General features: G+C 42.7%; 1 protein-coding gene across 5 annotated transcripts in view; it reads right to left on the bottom strand.

The window, feature by feature from the left end:
* gria1a (glutamate receptor, ionotropic, AMPA 1a) overlaps positions 1 to 14,570 on the bottom strand; it is a 65,555-nt gene extending 50,985 nt beyond the window's left edge. For 2 of the 5 annotated variants that reach the window (XM_056382634.1, XM_056382636.1), the window contains exons 1-2: positions 13,998 to 14,539; positions 13,704 to 13,838 (exon numbers count right to left, since the gene is read on the bottom strand). In XM_056382634.1, coding sequence (XP_056238609.1) covers positions 13,704 to 13,838; positions 13,998 to 14,085 — 223 coding nt within the window. In that variant the 5' untranslated portion in view covers positions 14,086 to 14,539. Of the gene's footprint in view, positions 1 to 13,703; positions 13,839 to 13,997 lie in introns of all 5 variants that reach the window. The other 3 variants (XM_056382638.1, XM_056382635.1, XM_056382639.1) reach the window with 3 other exon arrangements.
* Positions 14,571 to 15,158: the final 588 nt, after the last annotated feature.

The raw sequence follows: 15,158 nt of genomic DNA, 5'->3' as shown, positions 1-15,158 counted from the left end.
CATGCAGCCTTTAGTGCTCCAAAAGCCTGGTGACTCACCCTACTTAAAACAAGCCCTGAAATAGACATTTTGCGCCTCGCCACACTGACTCAGTAAGAGAACTATCTTTCCTTCATGCTATGCACACGCTCTTGCTAGTAAATGGACACTCTCTCAGCTATTGCTTTCCAGCACACATTATATTTCCCCCTCACCATTTTCTAGGAACAATTTCAGTGGCGGTCCCCATGTTCTGCTTGGATAAAAGGTAATGAGAGCTTGTTTGACTTTTTGTGCAGTGTCCCATTACTCTGCCCTACAGCAGGTTACCACATTTCACTGAATATGAGTCATTTCTCATACCTGCAGTATGTCTGTCTAACAAAAAAAAAAAAAAACATGCAGCCATGTGGACCCCCTGCTCCTAGTTGGCAAGAGAATCATGTGCTTGTCTAATTCGACATGAGCATGACACAGAACATTAGTGTAACTCAGCAGTCTCAGTTCAGATAGCAGAATAGAGGAGCAGCATATTGAGTGTGTTTGTGTGTGAGCGGCTTGTTAGCGCTGCTCCACATGTGTAACGACATTGGAGGCAGGGCCGAAACACCTAAAGTGATCTTGAAGACCCCAGCAACACCTGTCCACTCTGGCACTCTGTGTCTCCTCGCCACAGTTACAGCTGCCATGGCGGCAGGACTGAGGTTGCCTGGGAAACAGTCTGTTTCACTGGCAGGGATTACAGTAGCTCAGAGCTGCTAAAGGACTTTTGAAAGATGGAGTGGAATTGTGAGTGTTTGGACATTTTGTCATAATTAGGTTTCCCCTCAAGGAATTGGCAAATTTGCAAAACTGACTTGGCTTTGCAAAATCCTTCGATAATATCTGAAATAATGGAAAATTTGCAGCACACTTCCACTGCACCATATTTTTTATTCACACTCAATACAAGCCATAACAATTTCAAAAAGTCAACATGTAGGAAAGCTCACTGGAACTGTGAGTTGAAATTTTCACCCAATCTAAACTTTTCCTATGAATGAACAGCAAGTTGAGTTGCATTTGGTGGCCAAAGAGTTTCGGCCAGCAGGAAAAGGGAGAAACAACTCAAATCCTAAAGGGACTGATACTAGCACAACAGGAGGAGCTGTCAGAAACAACTCACGCAACTACTGTCTTCCCTGTTCTCTGTTTCCTGTGCCCTGCAGCTGTTCCTCTGCTTAGCATGAGCCAAATATCAAATGACAGACTTGTCTGTGCCGGCTGCACAAAGAGGGCGTGTTTGTGACAGTTGCTCCTGCATCTGAAGTTGTGGATGGGCTGCGAGGTGGTAGTAGGCAGCGCTGCAACCTCCATACTAGTCATGAATGTTTAAAGCGCAGGACAAAATCACAGAATGCTTCAGAAACTAAATCAGTTGATATTTTTCTTGTGGCTATCAACATGAGACTATTTGAAGGATCAATATTTGATTAAATGTCAATATTTGCCAAAAATATTGGCAAATGGATGTATAAGAGAAAGGCGTCAAGGTGCCCTTGTGCTTGATGCCTACCTCCCAGCTGCTCCACTGGAGCTGCTCACTAACCTGTGTATAGGACTGAGGTATTACAGAGCTGCTCCTTCGTGTGTATGTGTGATTCTTTTGTCAATAGCTCTGCATTGCCTGATATGTCAAAAAAAATCAATATAGCTGAATTGAATTGTACCGAGAGCAGTCGCAAAACAATTTTTCAGATGTATTTTTAGGGGGCGCACAACCAGGTTTGCAAGAATCAATATAAGGAAGGTCTTGTCTTTTGAGTGTCTTGGCTCAGGAAACACATGTATTCCAGACTCGTAGGTTTACTTTGACCACATGCAAACCACAAATTCTAATTAGGACATTATATACAATATGTACCTCCACAAACACACACAGGCACTAAGGGAACAGAGGGTTTCTACTATTTCTCTCCCCTGGGACTTGCATGCTATTATCGTGTGCAACATTAAGGTCAGCAGTACAGAGGGAATTTCACAGCAGCAGGGAGCTGGGTTCAGCTGGAGGGAGCGTACTGATTGGTGGGTTCTTGTTTAGCCATCCATAAAGGTTTTTTTTTTTTAACAGAGCCCCACTACTGTGGACTGACTGATGTCAAGTGACTCCACAAACTAGAACATCCCATTACGTTGCTAATTTAATCCACTGATCAACTACATACAATTCTCTACTCTGCGTATTTTTTTTAACCGTCAAACTCGAAAAGAATCTGTTTTCCGACAGTATGAAATCATGTTGTTTTCCTTCGGGCATCGGTGAACAAAGACTGTGTAATGGAAGAGTGAGCAGCTAAATCCAGCCTAGCTTTCCTCCACCTCAGCATAACCCTGCCAAATAAATTCCCAGAGTCACACACCACCTTCATACACTGAGCCTCAATCCCACAACTACAACAGGGTTTATGGTGTCCATCCAATTTCACCTCTACGACACAAGACCACAGCTTTCAGACTGAGGAGATCAATTCTGTTTTCTTTCTCAGTCGCGACTGGTTCAAAAACAATTCATTCATTTCTTTTTGATTATTCAATTAATCATTAAGTCAATGAAATAACAGAATTTATTGAAAATGCCTTTCACAATCTCGTAGAGCGCAAGGCAACAAAAACAACATTTTTTTTTCTCCTACCAATGACCCAAAACCCAGAGACATTTAAATTATCATGACATAAAAGAGAGGAGAGCAGACAATCCTCACATTTGAAAAGCTGGAACCATTTTTAACCATGCAAGTAGCATGGCTCCAGGTCAGTCAGTCAGTCCACCACTTTGCTCCAGTCTGAAATATCTCACCAAGTATTGAAAGGTTTGCCATGGAATTTTATCCTGACCACACACCTGCTCAGTTAATGACATTTTCCATTAAACAGCTGTACTTTGCATTCAGTGGTAATTACCAACTGCTGGCATGCATGCTCAAGGAAGATGACGAACACGGTAAATCTGTTTAGCATCAACATGTTAGCATTGCTCTTGTGAGTGTTAACATGCTGATGTTAGCATTTAGCTCAAAGTATTGTCAGTCAATGATCAAAATTGCTGCTGATTATTTTTATCTACTAATCAATTAATCCATCTCAAAAACTTTAATTAATTTCAACTCAGTTTTTGCTTCTCTTACATTGCTAATCACTGCAGTCACCAACTTTATAATGCTGTGTTTTCTCTTTTGTCACAAATCTTACAGCACAAGACGATTTAAGCTAAAACCCACACATATGCTGCCAAACAATTCTGTATGGGTGATTAGGTGAACTACTGCAGGTATGAGCCTGGGGGTTGAGTCGCTGATCATGAACCAGAACATCCCTGGAACGTGTCTTGCCAGGAACCTTTGTTGCATGCCATTCCCCATCTCTCTCTCTCCCCTTATTTCCTTTCATAAAAAAAAAAAAAAAAATTACAGCAGGTATGGCAGGCTGGCATACAAATCCTTGGTTAAGACTCAAACTCACATTGCTACTGTATCTCCTGTTTCCATATTTAGTTGAAGGTTTCCTTTTGAAGGATGAGAGGGATGACAGGAGCAGGGAGGTTGCTGTCACATCAGGCAGTAATATACACCACCTTCACAAGGGTGAAGGGTCACTCAATCAACCACAGAGCACTTTGAGGGGAGATAAACACATCTGACACCAGACACTGGAAGACGTACACAATCATCCTCCACTCAGCCACCCATGGCTAATAACTGTCAGATGATGTGTGTAATAAAAACAGAGAGCATGTTGTGGTCCCTCAGGTACCATCCATCTTACGGAGAGCTAATCAGCTATGTTAATGAGAGGACCAGCAAAAGAAGTCGACACCTGACTCACACACCCGCAGACATATATGCATTTAGGACCTGCTAAGGTTGCACAGCCGTGATGCACCCATCAAACAACCCCCCCCCCCAAACACACCTCTCAATGAGAAAAAATGTCTCGCTGGTTTTGACAAGAACGAGTCTCACGCACAGCTTGTGCTTGTGAAGAATCCCTCAGGTGATGGGTGGGGGGAGGCCTACTCTGTGAGCCCTCCAACACAGCATGACTCACACAGTGCAATCAATCTCCTTCTGTGCAGAGGACAGGGGCCCAAGGGACCGCAACACAGCACCGACGTAGATCTGCATGAATGTCTCAAGACATGACTGAGTAGGAGGTTCTTTTGTTTTTTTGTTTTTTTTTTTACTGTGAGAGTAGTTTTAATGGGATCTCCCACAAACGACTTGAGATCTGCTCTGGAGAAAATGATTCAACCAATGTATTAATGTAGTGCAATCAGGTTTTTTTGTCCAAGCATATTATGTAAAAGATACAAAACAGGTTTTTTGGGGTATTTAGAAGCAGGCTGGGCTCCACCTCACTGCCTCCCCATCTCTCTAGGGTAGCCATATACCCCATGAAGGGTCGCACTCCGGAGAGGTGCGCTCTCTGTTCCCCGGTACAAACAGCAAGCTCAAGGAAGATTTAGTGCCTGCGCAAGAGCAATAAAGCTGTGTTTATGTCACTGCTGCCACCGATGTGTGTGGCAAAATGAGAGACAACAGGGGAGGAAAAAACAGAAGAAAAGAAGTAATAGGTGAGGAAAAGATGGAAAGGAGATAAAACTGAGTGGCAGACAGGAAGACATTAAACTCTTAAGCTTCCACCACTGGCACCATCACTGATCAGCATACATGACCAGCCAAACAGTTATTAGATTAATGTCGGGGAGCGTTGGATACCCATGAGAGATTACATTAGCTGAAACTGGGGTAATGGAAGGTTAATAAGGATGAGCCAAAAAGCAAGCTTGTCTTGAAAATGTAGGAGAGGGCAGACAGGAGGCGAAGCTGGTTGCTGGAGAGGAGAAGAAACAAAAGCATTAGTGTCTTTGAGAGCGGATGATAGGAAGACTGCTGAGAACAAAGAGAACAGATGCCAGCCGAGCAGTGGGAAACACAGGGACCACACGGTGGAATCTAGATTTCTCCTATTTCCTCTAAGTAATAAAACAATGGCAGCGCATCGCCTCATTAAATGGGTAATCGAGGGTGTGAGAGCCCTCCCCTCAGCTCCAAACATCTCTCTCCTCTTGTGTCTCACTCTCTAACCCTCTCACGCTAGGCCATTGTCTCTCCTCCTCGCTGCTTCTCGCCACGTTTCCAATCTGCTTTGCCGCGGAGCCCAACCGCCTGCTGAATAAATGCTTACCTGGGCAGCGGGTCAGAAACCCAGCCCAGAGCAACTCCTGTCAGGGGGTATAGAAGCTCCAATTATCTTCTTAACAATCATCCCTTCGCAATTATCTCCCCATCTGCGTATCAGTGTCGACAGGTGCAGAGGGACGGTCCCGCTCACACGCTTTCATTTCTCTGACAGAGGAAGTGATGGAGGTGGATAGGTGGTGCAAGAAGAGGCAAACGCGCAACCTGCATGCTGATTAATTGGGACCTGCTGTAGAAATTAACAATTGTCTTCAACAAATTTCAGCCGAGCCACTGGGAAATGAAGTGTTTATACTGGACATGAGCAGAATTTATGAGTGCAGCCATGAATATTGCATTAACTTTCTGACAACAACTACATCTGATAATAACACCCATTGCTATTGCCAATTATCTTTTCATAACTTGATTATTAAGGAAAAAATGAAATCCCCCAGACCCCAGGGTGATGTCCTTAAACACCATGTTCTGTTAAATAAGAGTCCAATACTCAAAGTTACTCAATTTAAAATGATATGAAACTGAGAAAAGCAGAATATTTTCTCATTTAAGATGCTGGAACCAGCAAAAATGCATTCTTTCTAGATAAACAACTCCAGCACTGCAACTGACATCTATTCAAGAGCAGTAATACAGTTCTATGCACTCATTCTTAATACCTATGGATAAAGTCCAGTGTAGTTAATTTATATCACAGATTTATTCACATGCTGAAGTGAGGGGGCTGTAGTAAGAGTGATACCGTGTAGTTTATATAAAGAGTTTGAGCAATGGTTTCCGAAACCAAATGTACAGGAACAAAAGTGTAAAGGATTAAACTGTGTTTTTCTGCTGTAAATGTTAGAATGTGCAGCTAACTAGTTTACTACCTAGTAATGCTAATGTAGCCAAATAGCATCTCATTAAGTTAGAAAAAGCCCTGTTCAGGATTTAAGACTCTGCGCTGCACTCATGACATGCCGTTTAAGTATGACTAGCTGCGGGGCAAAAACTGGCCACATCAATCTCCGACTTGTATTTCCAAGCCGGAGAGATCTGGAATTTAATATAGTGACGATATCTCCCACTTGAAAGGAACGGCAGATACAGTACGTCAACAAACTGTTGGCTGAATGGTTGCAAATGCACGACCACTAGCAGTGATACATAAAAATAATATCCAATATCAACACTAATAAAATCAATTCAGCTCAGCATTACAGGAGATATACACAGGTTGTATCTGGTTCCACTTGGTAACAAACTACTGCAAATATGAAACACGCAAAAAAAAACAAAACAAAGCTAATTGAGGCTGTCTATGTGATGTGACCGCAAGGTTAGCGCTAGTGCTAACCACCTTAGAATAACGTGTATTTGTGTTTGTCTTTCGGTTGTTGTGTCTTTTGGTTTTCCTCGTGTTGTTTGTTGTTTGCTTCTCCGACTTAAAGGAACTGTTGCAGGCCTGGCGTCATGATAAGGGAGTCATTTAGCAATGCGAGCGTCTGCACGGCTCTGTGGATGACAACCGCAGTCTTGCGCTTACACTGTAAGAGCAGTTGCACTATGTCACACTGTTTAATATGCTTGTAGGATTTGTTCCTCATTAGAGTACACACAAGCTCCTGAGATGTACAGTGTGACAAAAGAGGGACTCCATTTCTGTCTTTGCTGTAAAAACATGACAGCTGCCATCATCCAGCGCTGGTCCCTCCACCCTGCAGCACAAATCCTGGTCCTCATCCCCAAACACATTGTTTTCTAATTGCCAGCCCCACACGTCTCAGCTCAGACCGCCATGTCCCAGCTGCCATTACCTCCAGAGACGACAGATTTGTTTTAAATACTTGGTGAGCTCATATGAATACAGAGGAGGATTCAGAGCAGGATTAGAAAGACAATGACAAGAACAAATAGAAACAGAGTGGACACAGCTATCAGTAATGTGTGTGTGTTTATGTGCTGAACTAGAAGTGTGTGTGTGATAAGGATTGGTTTCTTGTCTTTGCAGCCGATTTCTCAAACGTCAAAGCGCTGGATGGCTATTGGGGTTACTTCTATGCGGCCAGCGGCTCTTAAAAAATAGCCATATCAGAGGGAGATAAATGACAGGTTACTTATTTTCTCCCTCCTAATCATGTTTCTCTTCCCTCTCTTCCGTCACCCTTGCTCCGTGCGCACGTTTCCTCTGCCTTTCATTTGCCAAAAAAACACAAGCAAACACAACACAGAAACAATTTCTATCCCCCTTCTGCTCCACACTCTATCACTCTGCTGCTGGGGGAGCAGTTTTGGCTGATCTACATTGATTGCTATGGGCCATTCTCTATCCCTGGCGCTCCGGAGCAAAAAAAATCAGAGCCGTCTCATTCATCAAACCAGCACCTGCCAGACTGTAGCCCAGGAGAACTACCACCAGTTTCTTTTCTTTCTTTTTTTCTTCCCCATTCTCTTTGTTTCCTCCACGACAAATAACTGTCATGTCCCAAACAGTCAGGAGGGAGCGGTGATCTGCGATTTGTCCGCCTTTTTCAATAACACAATGAACACACAGTAATCCCTCCGACATGCATCCACTGTAGAAGTCAGTCACCACAGCTGTACCTCAATGACTGACACAGTAGCTACACAATAAAATACAACACCCCAGAGCATCACTGACACCAGCCACCGGGTCTGATGTTGCAGCTTAACCTGCACCCCTCCCCCTCCCTCCCTCCTTTTAACACTTACACCCCAGCTGAGACACTCATTTCTGGGGTGTTGTTTGCCCCTGAAGGGGCGAAAGAGTGGAGTAAATGGGGTGTATAGAAAAAAAAACAAAAACACATAAATAAAGGTTTTCCAGGAGAAAGACATTTCTTTTTTAGTCTCTCCAGGCAGGTCCTGTGGAGAGCTGAGTACTTTTCAGCATTACAGTGCTTAACAGAGCCAGTTCAATCCTCTTTTTTTTCTGCAGGGTTATTATTACATATTTATGCTTATAACTCCATGGAGTGATAGCTTTGGATGTGCTGTACTGAATAAAACATTAAATGCATCTGCTCAAGCTCTGTCTCTTGTTAGCTATTGTGCGTGTGCAAGTGTGTGACCACAGAATTTTATGAAGCAGTTTCACATGCTTGCACACATTTCTATTTAGTAGTAAGATCATGATACTAGACTGATGAGGAAAAAAACAGGTTAACGTTGCAGTAGATGGACACAGAAAATATAACTGTTTTATTCATGCGTGTCAAATAATGGCTTCAGTTTATTACTGTTCGTGACTTGCTTTCATGGTTTTCGACATAAAAATGTTTTTGATAACATTCTGCTCATCAAAGTAATTGCTGTGTTCTGAGAACATGGTAACACAGGGTTAGGGTAGTGTTCAAACAAGACTAAAGTTCAGCCAGGTTTATATAAGACAGCAGATCAAAACCGCAGAAGGGATAGGAAAATATAGGAATAAAAAAATGTTCTACGCATAATGCATTTTTGTATATCAATACAGATAGTCTTCTAATCTTTAAGCTTTTTCACATATGAGCTTTACCTCCCTCAAAATACTTTAAAAGAAGAAGGAAAAAATAGTTCTGGCTGTACCTGGCTGTAACCCACAGTCGTATAGAAGCAGTGATGATGGATCACAAGTAGACATTGCTTGTTTTTGAGCGGTCACAAGCCAAACCATTGATCTAAAATACCTTATTTTAAGGTAAAACTGAAAGTGAATACACCTGAGTGGTCCCTCATTGCAACAACAGTAGGATAAAGCGGAAGCTAGAAGTCAGCTTGGGTAATAATTTTACCATTTCCCCTCATTTTCTCCTTCAAACAGGTTTGGTTAACCTGGTGTTGTGTTTCCAATTCTCAGCAAGTAACTTAGTGAGAACAATGTTATCACCAAATAAAATAAATTCTAATAGCCTGGAATCAAACCACTCTCCCTTCTTGGTGACTGCCATGGAAGCCACTGCTAGTGAAGAGTTCGACAATGTATTTCACAAACTTTGAAAATGGAAAGTCACAGCAGCCACATTCTGTATCTCTACTGCAAACACAACTTTCTTCTCTAATGAGGAGTCATTCATTCTAGTGGTTGCTGTCATTGTATACAACAGTAATATGTATACAATGACAAATTATCTCCCTGTGACATCACATCCTGTTGCAAAGAGCGAATTAGTTTTGTGCTCCCAGGAAAAATCTGATCCCCACCTTGCACTTCCACATGTATCAGTAACTTTATAAAAACATCCAATACTCATAAGTGTAGTGATAAATATAATGTTTTTTTCAACACATTATCAATATCCCATTGGCATCACTGATATTATAGCTTGTATCCAACAATGCAGGATTTGATTTACCTTCAACGATCAACCACCCCCGGATTTGACCTCTACCTATACACTCTCTCTGCAACATAGACCTACATACATCCCATCATCCGACAGCAATTCATATCTGTCCTATAGGCCTGTCCGGAGGGAAGCTACCCCCACCCCCGCCACCTTCCTCTCATCTGTGCCGTATTGATCGGCGTGCAGGACTCCACGTGGTGCTCAGTTCATTGATCATGGCTGCCTCGTAGATGGTCTTCCAGTCCTCTTTCAGCGACCCTCAGAGACCCGGGGAAATACTGCTCCCTACATCACACTGACAGCACAAATCGCCTTTTCCATGAACACTAATTAGTCTTAATGAAAGGTTTATTATCGGGATGGCTGAACCATGACACAAAATCAAATGTGAGTTAGTGACGCGTGAAGCAAAATGTAAATCTGATTCTAAATTCCCTGGTCTGAAATGTTGCATTTTGTTGCTAGGTGCACTATTCCGAACAGATTTTTTTTTTTTCACCAAAAATAGCCAAAGCTTAGCCTAAATCTCATCACACATGTAGGATATCAAAGAGAAGAGTAGATAATATAGGCGTGAGCCTGCAGGGGATTTGACATGAAGCTAGCGATTCAGTGACGTCCTTATTATAAACCAAGTCAATAGCAGATTATGGTAATGTGATATCTAGCTGAGGAGAACAGTGACTAATATTCTCTATGTACATACAGCATCCCTGGTGGTTATTTTTAACCACTGGAAACATGTAAAATGAACCAGTCCAGCAAGCGCTTCCATTGGAGATGTGAAAACACAGGCTCATATAGCGGGGTCCAAAAGCCTGAGAATACATGGGAAAGTGGTCTCAGACTGTTGGATCCATAATAATAAATGCTACAATAAAAATACAAACGCTCATCTACTTTATGACTTGGCTTGTGTATACTGAATCTAAGGAAGAAGACAGAGAAATGCAAATTAGCTCCAGTGCCCTGTGTCACATTATGCCGACAGTGTTGGCATCGTCATTACAACCAAGATGACTCCACAGACAGGAAATAAAATGCATCACTTCACCATTACCCATTTAATGTTTCTGTCCATTATGATTTCTTTCTCTCTCCTCTTTGTTTTCTCTTTCACCTTTGCCCTAGTCCCTCCCCCCGTCCTTATTCTCCTGCTCTTTAGGCAGGTGCCAGCGAGTGTGTGTTTTTGTGTGGGGTGGGAGGGCTTGCTTCTGGAGGAAGTGGCTAGTCATAAGAGCCAGCTGATGAGTGTCACCCTCATCCGGAGGTCCATTCATCCCCCGTGCACAAGGGCCCATTCACCCGCTGCTTTTCACACTCGTGGACCCCAAGAGCCCCGGGCACGTTCCCACACTCGCGCGCACTTTCAGAGGTGAATTGCCACTCACTCAAGACATCTTACACAGATGCCAGAATATGCACTCAGATGCAGATACACACACACACACAGACACACACACACACACACACACACACACACACGCACTCTCCATAGAGGCTTGCTAAATAAAAAGCCAGGAATAGGCTGCGTTTCTCATCTGACTCATTATAAACAAGCCCTGGAGCCCTTCTTTTTTCCTCACAAACACATCGCTATAGCTTCCACATCCAAATACTCTTTTAGAACGAATGACACACAGCAGGAAGATGTGTCATTTTTCACTTTAGCCATCTCCCTCTACTGTGAATATTTCTGACATGCTTGTACCACAGCCCACAAGCGCACATGTGGACTGCAGTGATATGAGTGACAGGAAGAAGAAAAGACATCCAATTTGATGGCATCAATCAGAAGACTAAGAGGGGGTGATATCCTGTAGTGACGACACAGACTGGATCTAGTAAATCCTGAACACTGGCAGTGATACTTGACCAAATAATCAGTTTCAAGTGTTTACCTGAGCACTTTCAGATTGGGATAGTTAATGTTTGTGGATATTTAAAGAATCTCTTTTGTAAAAGATGTTTTTTTCACATTTTCACTTAATATATCAATGGAGTTTAGAGCTGATAATATCAATCGAATCAATAAAAAAACAAAAAAAAGGAGAAGTTAACAGAAGGTGCGCCATGCTGCATGTTAGACATTTGAGTCCAAATCGCCATATTGTTCTTTAACACCCTACTGTATATGCTGCTGTCTCTCCACTGGGTGCACGCTGTGACTAAGACATTAATGCGCACCCCCCCCCCCCCCCCCCCCCCCCCCAACTGCTGCTATAGGTTCACATTTGGTCCACTAGCGACATCCCCTGAGACGTTCAGCAGCAGCCTGACCCTCATATTCACATCACATTCCCTTCTGAGCAGAGGACCATCTCATTAATGAGGGCATCTTGGGTGTGTTTACATTTCATTACACAGCTCGGTCTGAGTCCCTGGCCTAAATAGCTTAAAGGAGGGGTGGGGGGATGGGGGGTGGGGGTGGGGTGGTGGCTGAGGACTGTCCAGGTTTCTAAATATTTTCCACAGCTCTTATCATATTCTTAAAGTCATTTCCGCAAAATAAGTCATGCCCACTGTGAACAGGATGAACTTCACAAAGTCTGGGTTTTATGGACAGGTATAGGAAGGTGCTGCTAAATAATACAAAAAAACCCAGGGTTATCTACACTATACTCTGACAGAACAGTGTAAATTTCCTTTTAGTGTAGCGTTCAACATTCGATGGCAACCAACGCTGTATGTCTATAAATCTACATTAGTGCTGTTGCACATAATGCTTTATTTCCAATTCAATTCAAAGCCCATAACTGAATCTCATAAGGATTGCTACAACTGCATTACATTAAACTTCTGAGTCAGAGTGTCATTATGCTCCTATTTTCCATCCTTATAAAACTGCATTGTGCTTTTTCCACCTCTTTGTTTATTCTGTGAGCTACGATTGAAATCTGTGACTGCATGCAAGCCAGCAGAGATGGATCAAAGACCAGGGTTGAATTCCAGACAGGTTTCAAAGTGGAAATGCAACAATTGATGACTGACAGTAGTAATCGAATGTCGATTGCTGAGGCAATGTAACACACCTTCCAGAGAGGCAGGAAGGCACGGTTGTCAGAGGGTATCTCCTGGAAGTCTACGACTTCACTAGTGAGTGTGAGTGAACCACAGGCAAACACAGAGGAGTCGAGGATGGAATGGGAAAAACACGGCTGAAGAGCCTCAAGGGCGACAAAATCTTGTCAGAATACAAAGGAGGGATAAGTGCAGGGTTAACAAAGAAGAAACAATTTAGACTGGCATTTCTTTTGTAAAGCTCAGACATGGAGTTCTTGTTTGGCTGGCATAATGGCACACATTATCACCCACAGGAGAATGGCTTCCCTGCTGCTCTGACCAGGGACTCAGAATAATGATTTTTCAAACTTCCTTATTGACCATAAATCCTGCATCCCACTGCCACCATGCCATCCTCCTCTGTTAGAATTATTCCTCACATGAATTAATTATAGATCATTTGAAACATGTCCAATAAATCCACATCTACAGAGATAGGGCCGGTAATCATAAAGTCCTGAAAGTTGAAATATATATTGTGCGTGCATGCATGTGCGCGAGATCTTTGTAGAGATTTTAAGGTGGGAGGGTTTAATAGTACGTGTTCTGCCAGAATAAAATAATCGGATTGTGATCCGTGGCTAATTAGAAATGCATTTAGAGTCGTTTTCCCTCTTTGTTCACATCGCCTGAGAGCTGTGATCTGCGTTCTGCTTCTTTTGTTTTATACCTCGATTTAAAGAAGGAAAGACGCACTAGGATCAGTGACAGTCGTTTTACAATTCATATAGCTGTAAAAAGCTGATGCTATATGACTGTAGGATTTGCTGCTGCTGCTGCTGCAGAGGTTTGGTTTTAAATCACCGTGGATTGCCTGGAGCGCACAATCACGCTGCAATCATGCAGAGGGAGGCAGAGAAAAGAAGTCCCTCACGGTCCCACGCAACAGTTAATAAGATACTAACACATGCGAGTCTTTGCAGTAGGTCTGTGATATATGCGATTATAGCCTGTGCAGGTTTTATGCTACTCCTGGAGTTCCATGCGCTTTTGAACAATTCGATCAACGGACTGAGAGGAAGGAAAACCGGCTGAACAGCCAGAAAACAGCCAAATAGCAGTGACTCTAATATGTTTCCAGTGAGATAATACTTACAGGCATATGTCATGGAGAAGCTATTCCCCATCTTGACCATATCCACCTGCGGCACCAGTTTAGGGATGTCCTGGTGTTGCGACAGGGCGAACCGAAAAACCTCATATTCGTGCGATTCGGTTGGGAACAATCCTCCTGTTGAGCAGCAAAGAATCAGGAGTTAATACTGGACAACAGCGGAGCCGAGGGCATATCATGAAAACACACAAAAACACGTACACACACATAAAAAAAAGAAACACACGAGGTAAACTTGAAATAGAGGTTTTAATTCTGCGTGTGCGTCATTCTCACCTATATTGATGTTACTTGGAAAACTTGAGCTTGAACCCAAGCACATCCCCAGTAAACTGGTGTAGAGGATGGTGAAGCTTCGCTGCATATTTCCTTTTGCATTGGCGAAGGGAAAAAGAGCCGAAATCCAAGCATAGGTTTGTCCGTGTGTGAAGTTAAATCCCACGCTTCTCCTCCTGTCGCCTCCCGTTAGAGCGGCTCTTACACCGACATCGATTCAACAGCGAGACAATTATAGCAATGGCGAGAGGAGGCACCTTTCTCTCTCCTCTTTTACCTCTCTCTGCTGATGCTCCCTTGTCCTTGGCTGCTGTTGTATGAGACGGAGAATGACTTCAGCATGAGCCGCGCTGCAAAAAATACGCCCGCGTTTTGAAAAGCTGTTGAGTCTCGGTGTCAAATTTGAAAATCAATTTCCCATAAGGCGCCGAGATGATTTCACTTGATTGTTGCTTGCATGAAAATTTCGCCTATTTAAAGACATGTCAAGAAACAAGTGTCCCTGCAACAAAGCTGTAATAAAGCAAATGGCATATGAACAAATAACAAACATTCCCTAAAAAAGTAAAAATTAATTATAACAATGAAACAAATCTATGTTGTCTCACCCTGCTTGATGATACCTTCACTTCTGAAGAAGAAGGACATCTTCACGCTCGATACTTTGACTAAATGACTTACGGGATGCATATTTTTTGCAGTGTACAAACTCAGTGCGCACCCACAGGTCCTTCAGGAGTCGCAAGGGTTTGCCATTCATTTACCAGTTTTATTTTGTGGTAAATCATTTTTTGTGATCCTATGCATTTTTGTAAAATGTGATACCCTTATTCGCCCATATACAGCATTTGGAATTTCTTGAGAAAGTAAAGCAGCTCAGTTTACTCTCAATGAATAAACTCCAAATGCCACATCTTACCCAGAAGTCATTTCAAGGATACAGTTAAGGCACATGTGAATATGCAGTTTAGAAGATAAGATTTATATATATACAGTATCTCATATGTAAATTCCCACATTTCATCACATGATTTTGAAAGGCAGTCCAAATTTTCCTCATGTTTCCAAGGTCAAGAATGGACTTTGAACCTCAAATTTCAAGCCAATATGGATGAGAAGTACTTAAAGTGAACATGAACTGGCCAATCTCCATCTGCAGAC

This window comes from Seriola aureovittata, chromosome 8 (genome assembly GCF_021018895.1).
Source record: "Seriola aureovittata isolate HTS-2021-v1 ecotype China chromosome 8, ASM2101889v1, whole genome shotgun sequence".
Classification (NCBI taxonomy): Eukaryota; Metazoa; Chordata; class Actinopteri; order Carangiformes; family Carangidae; genus Seriola; species Seriola aureovittata.
The sequence above is the reverse complement of the archived record's forward strand: the minus strand, read 5'-3'. Positions and strand labels throughout refer to the sequence as shown.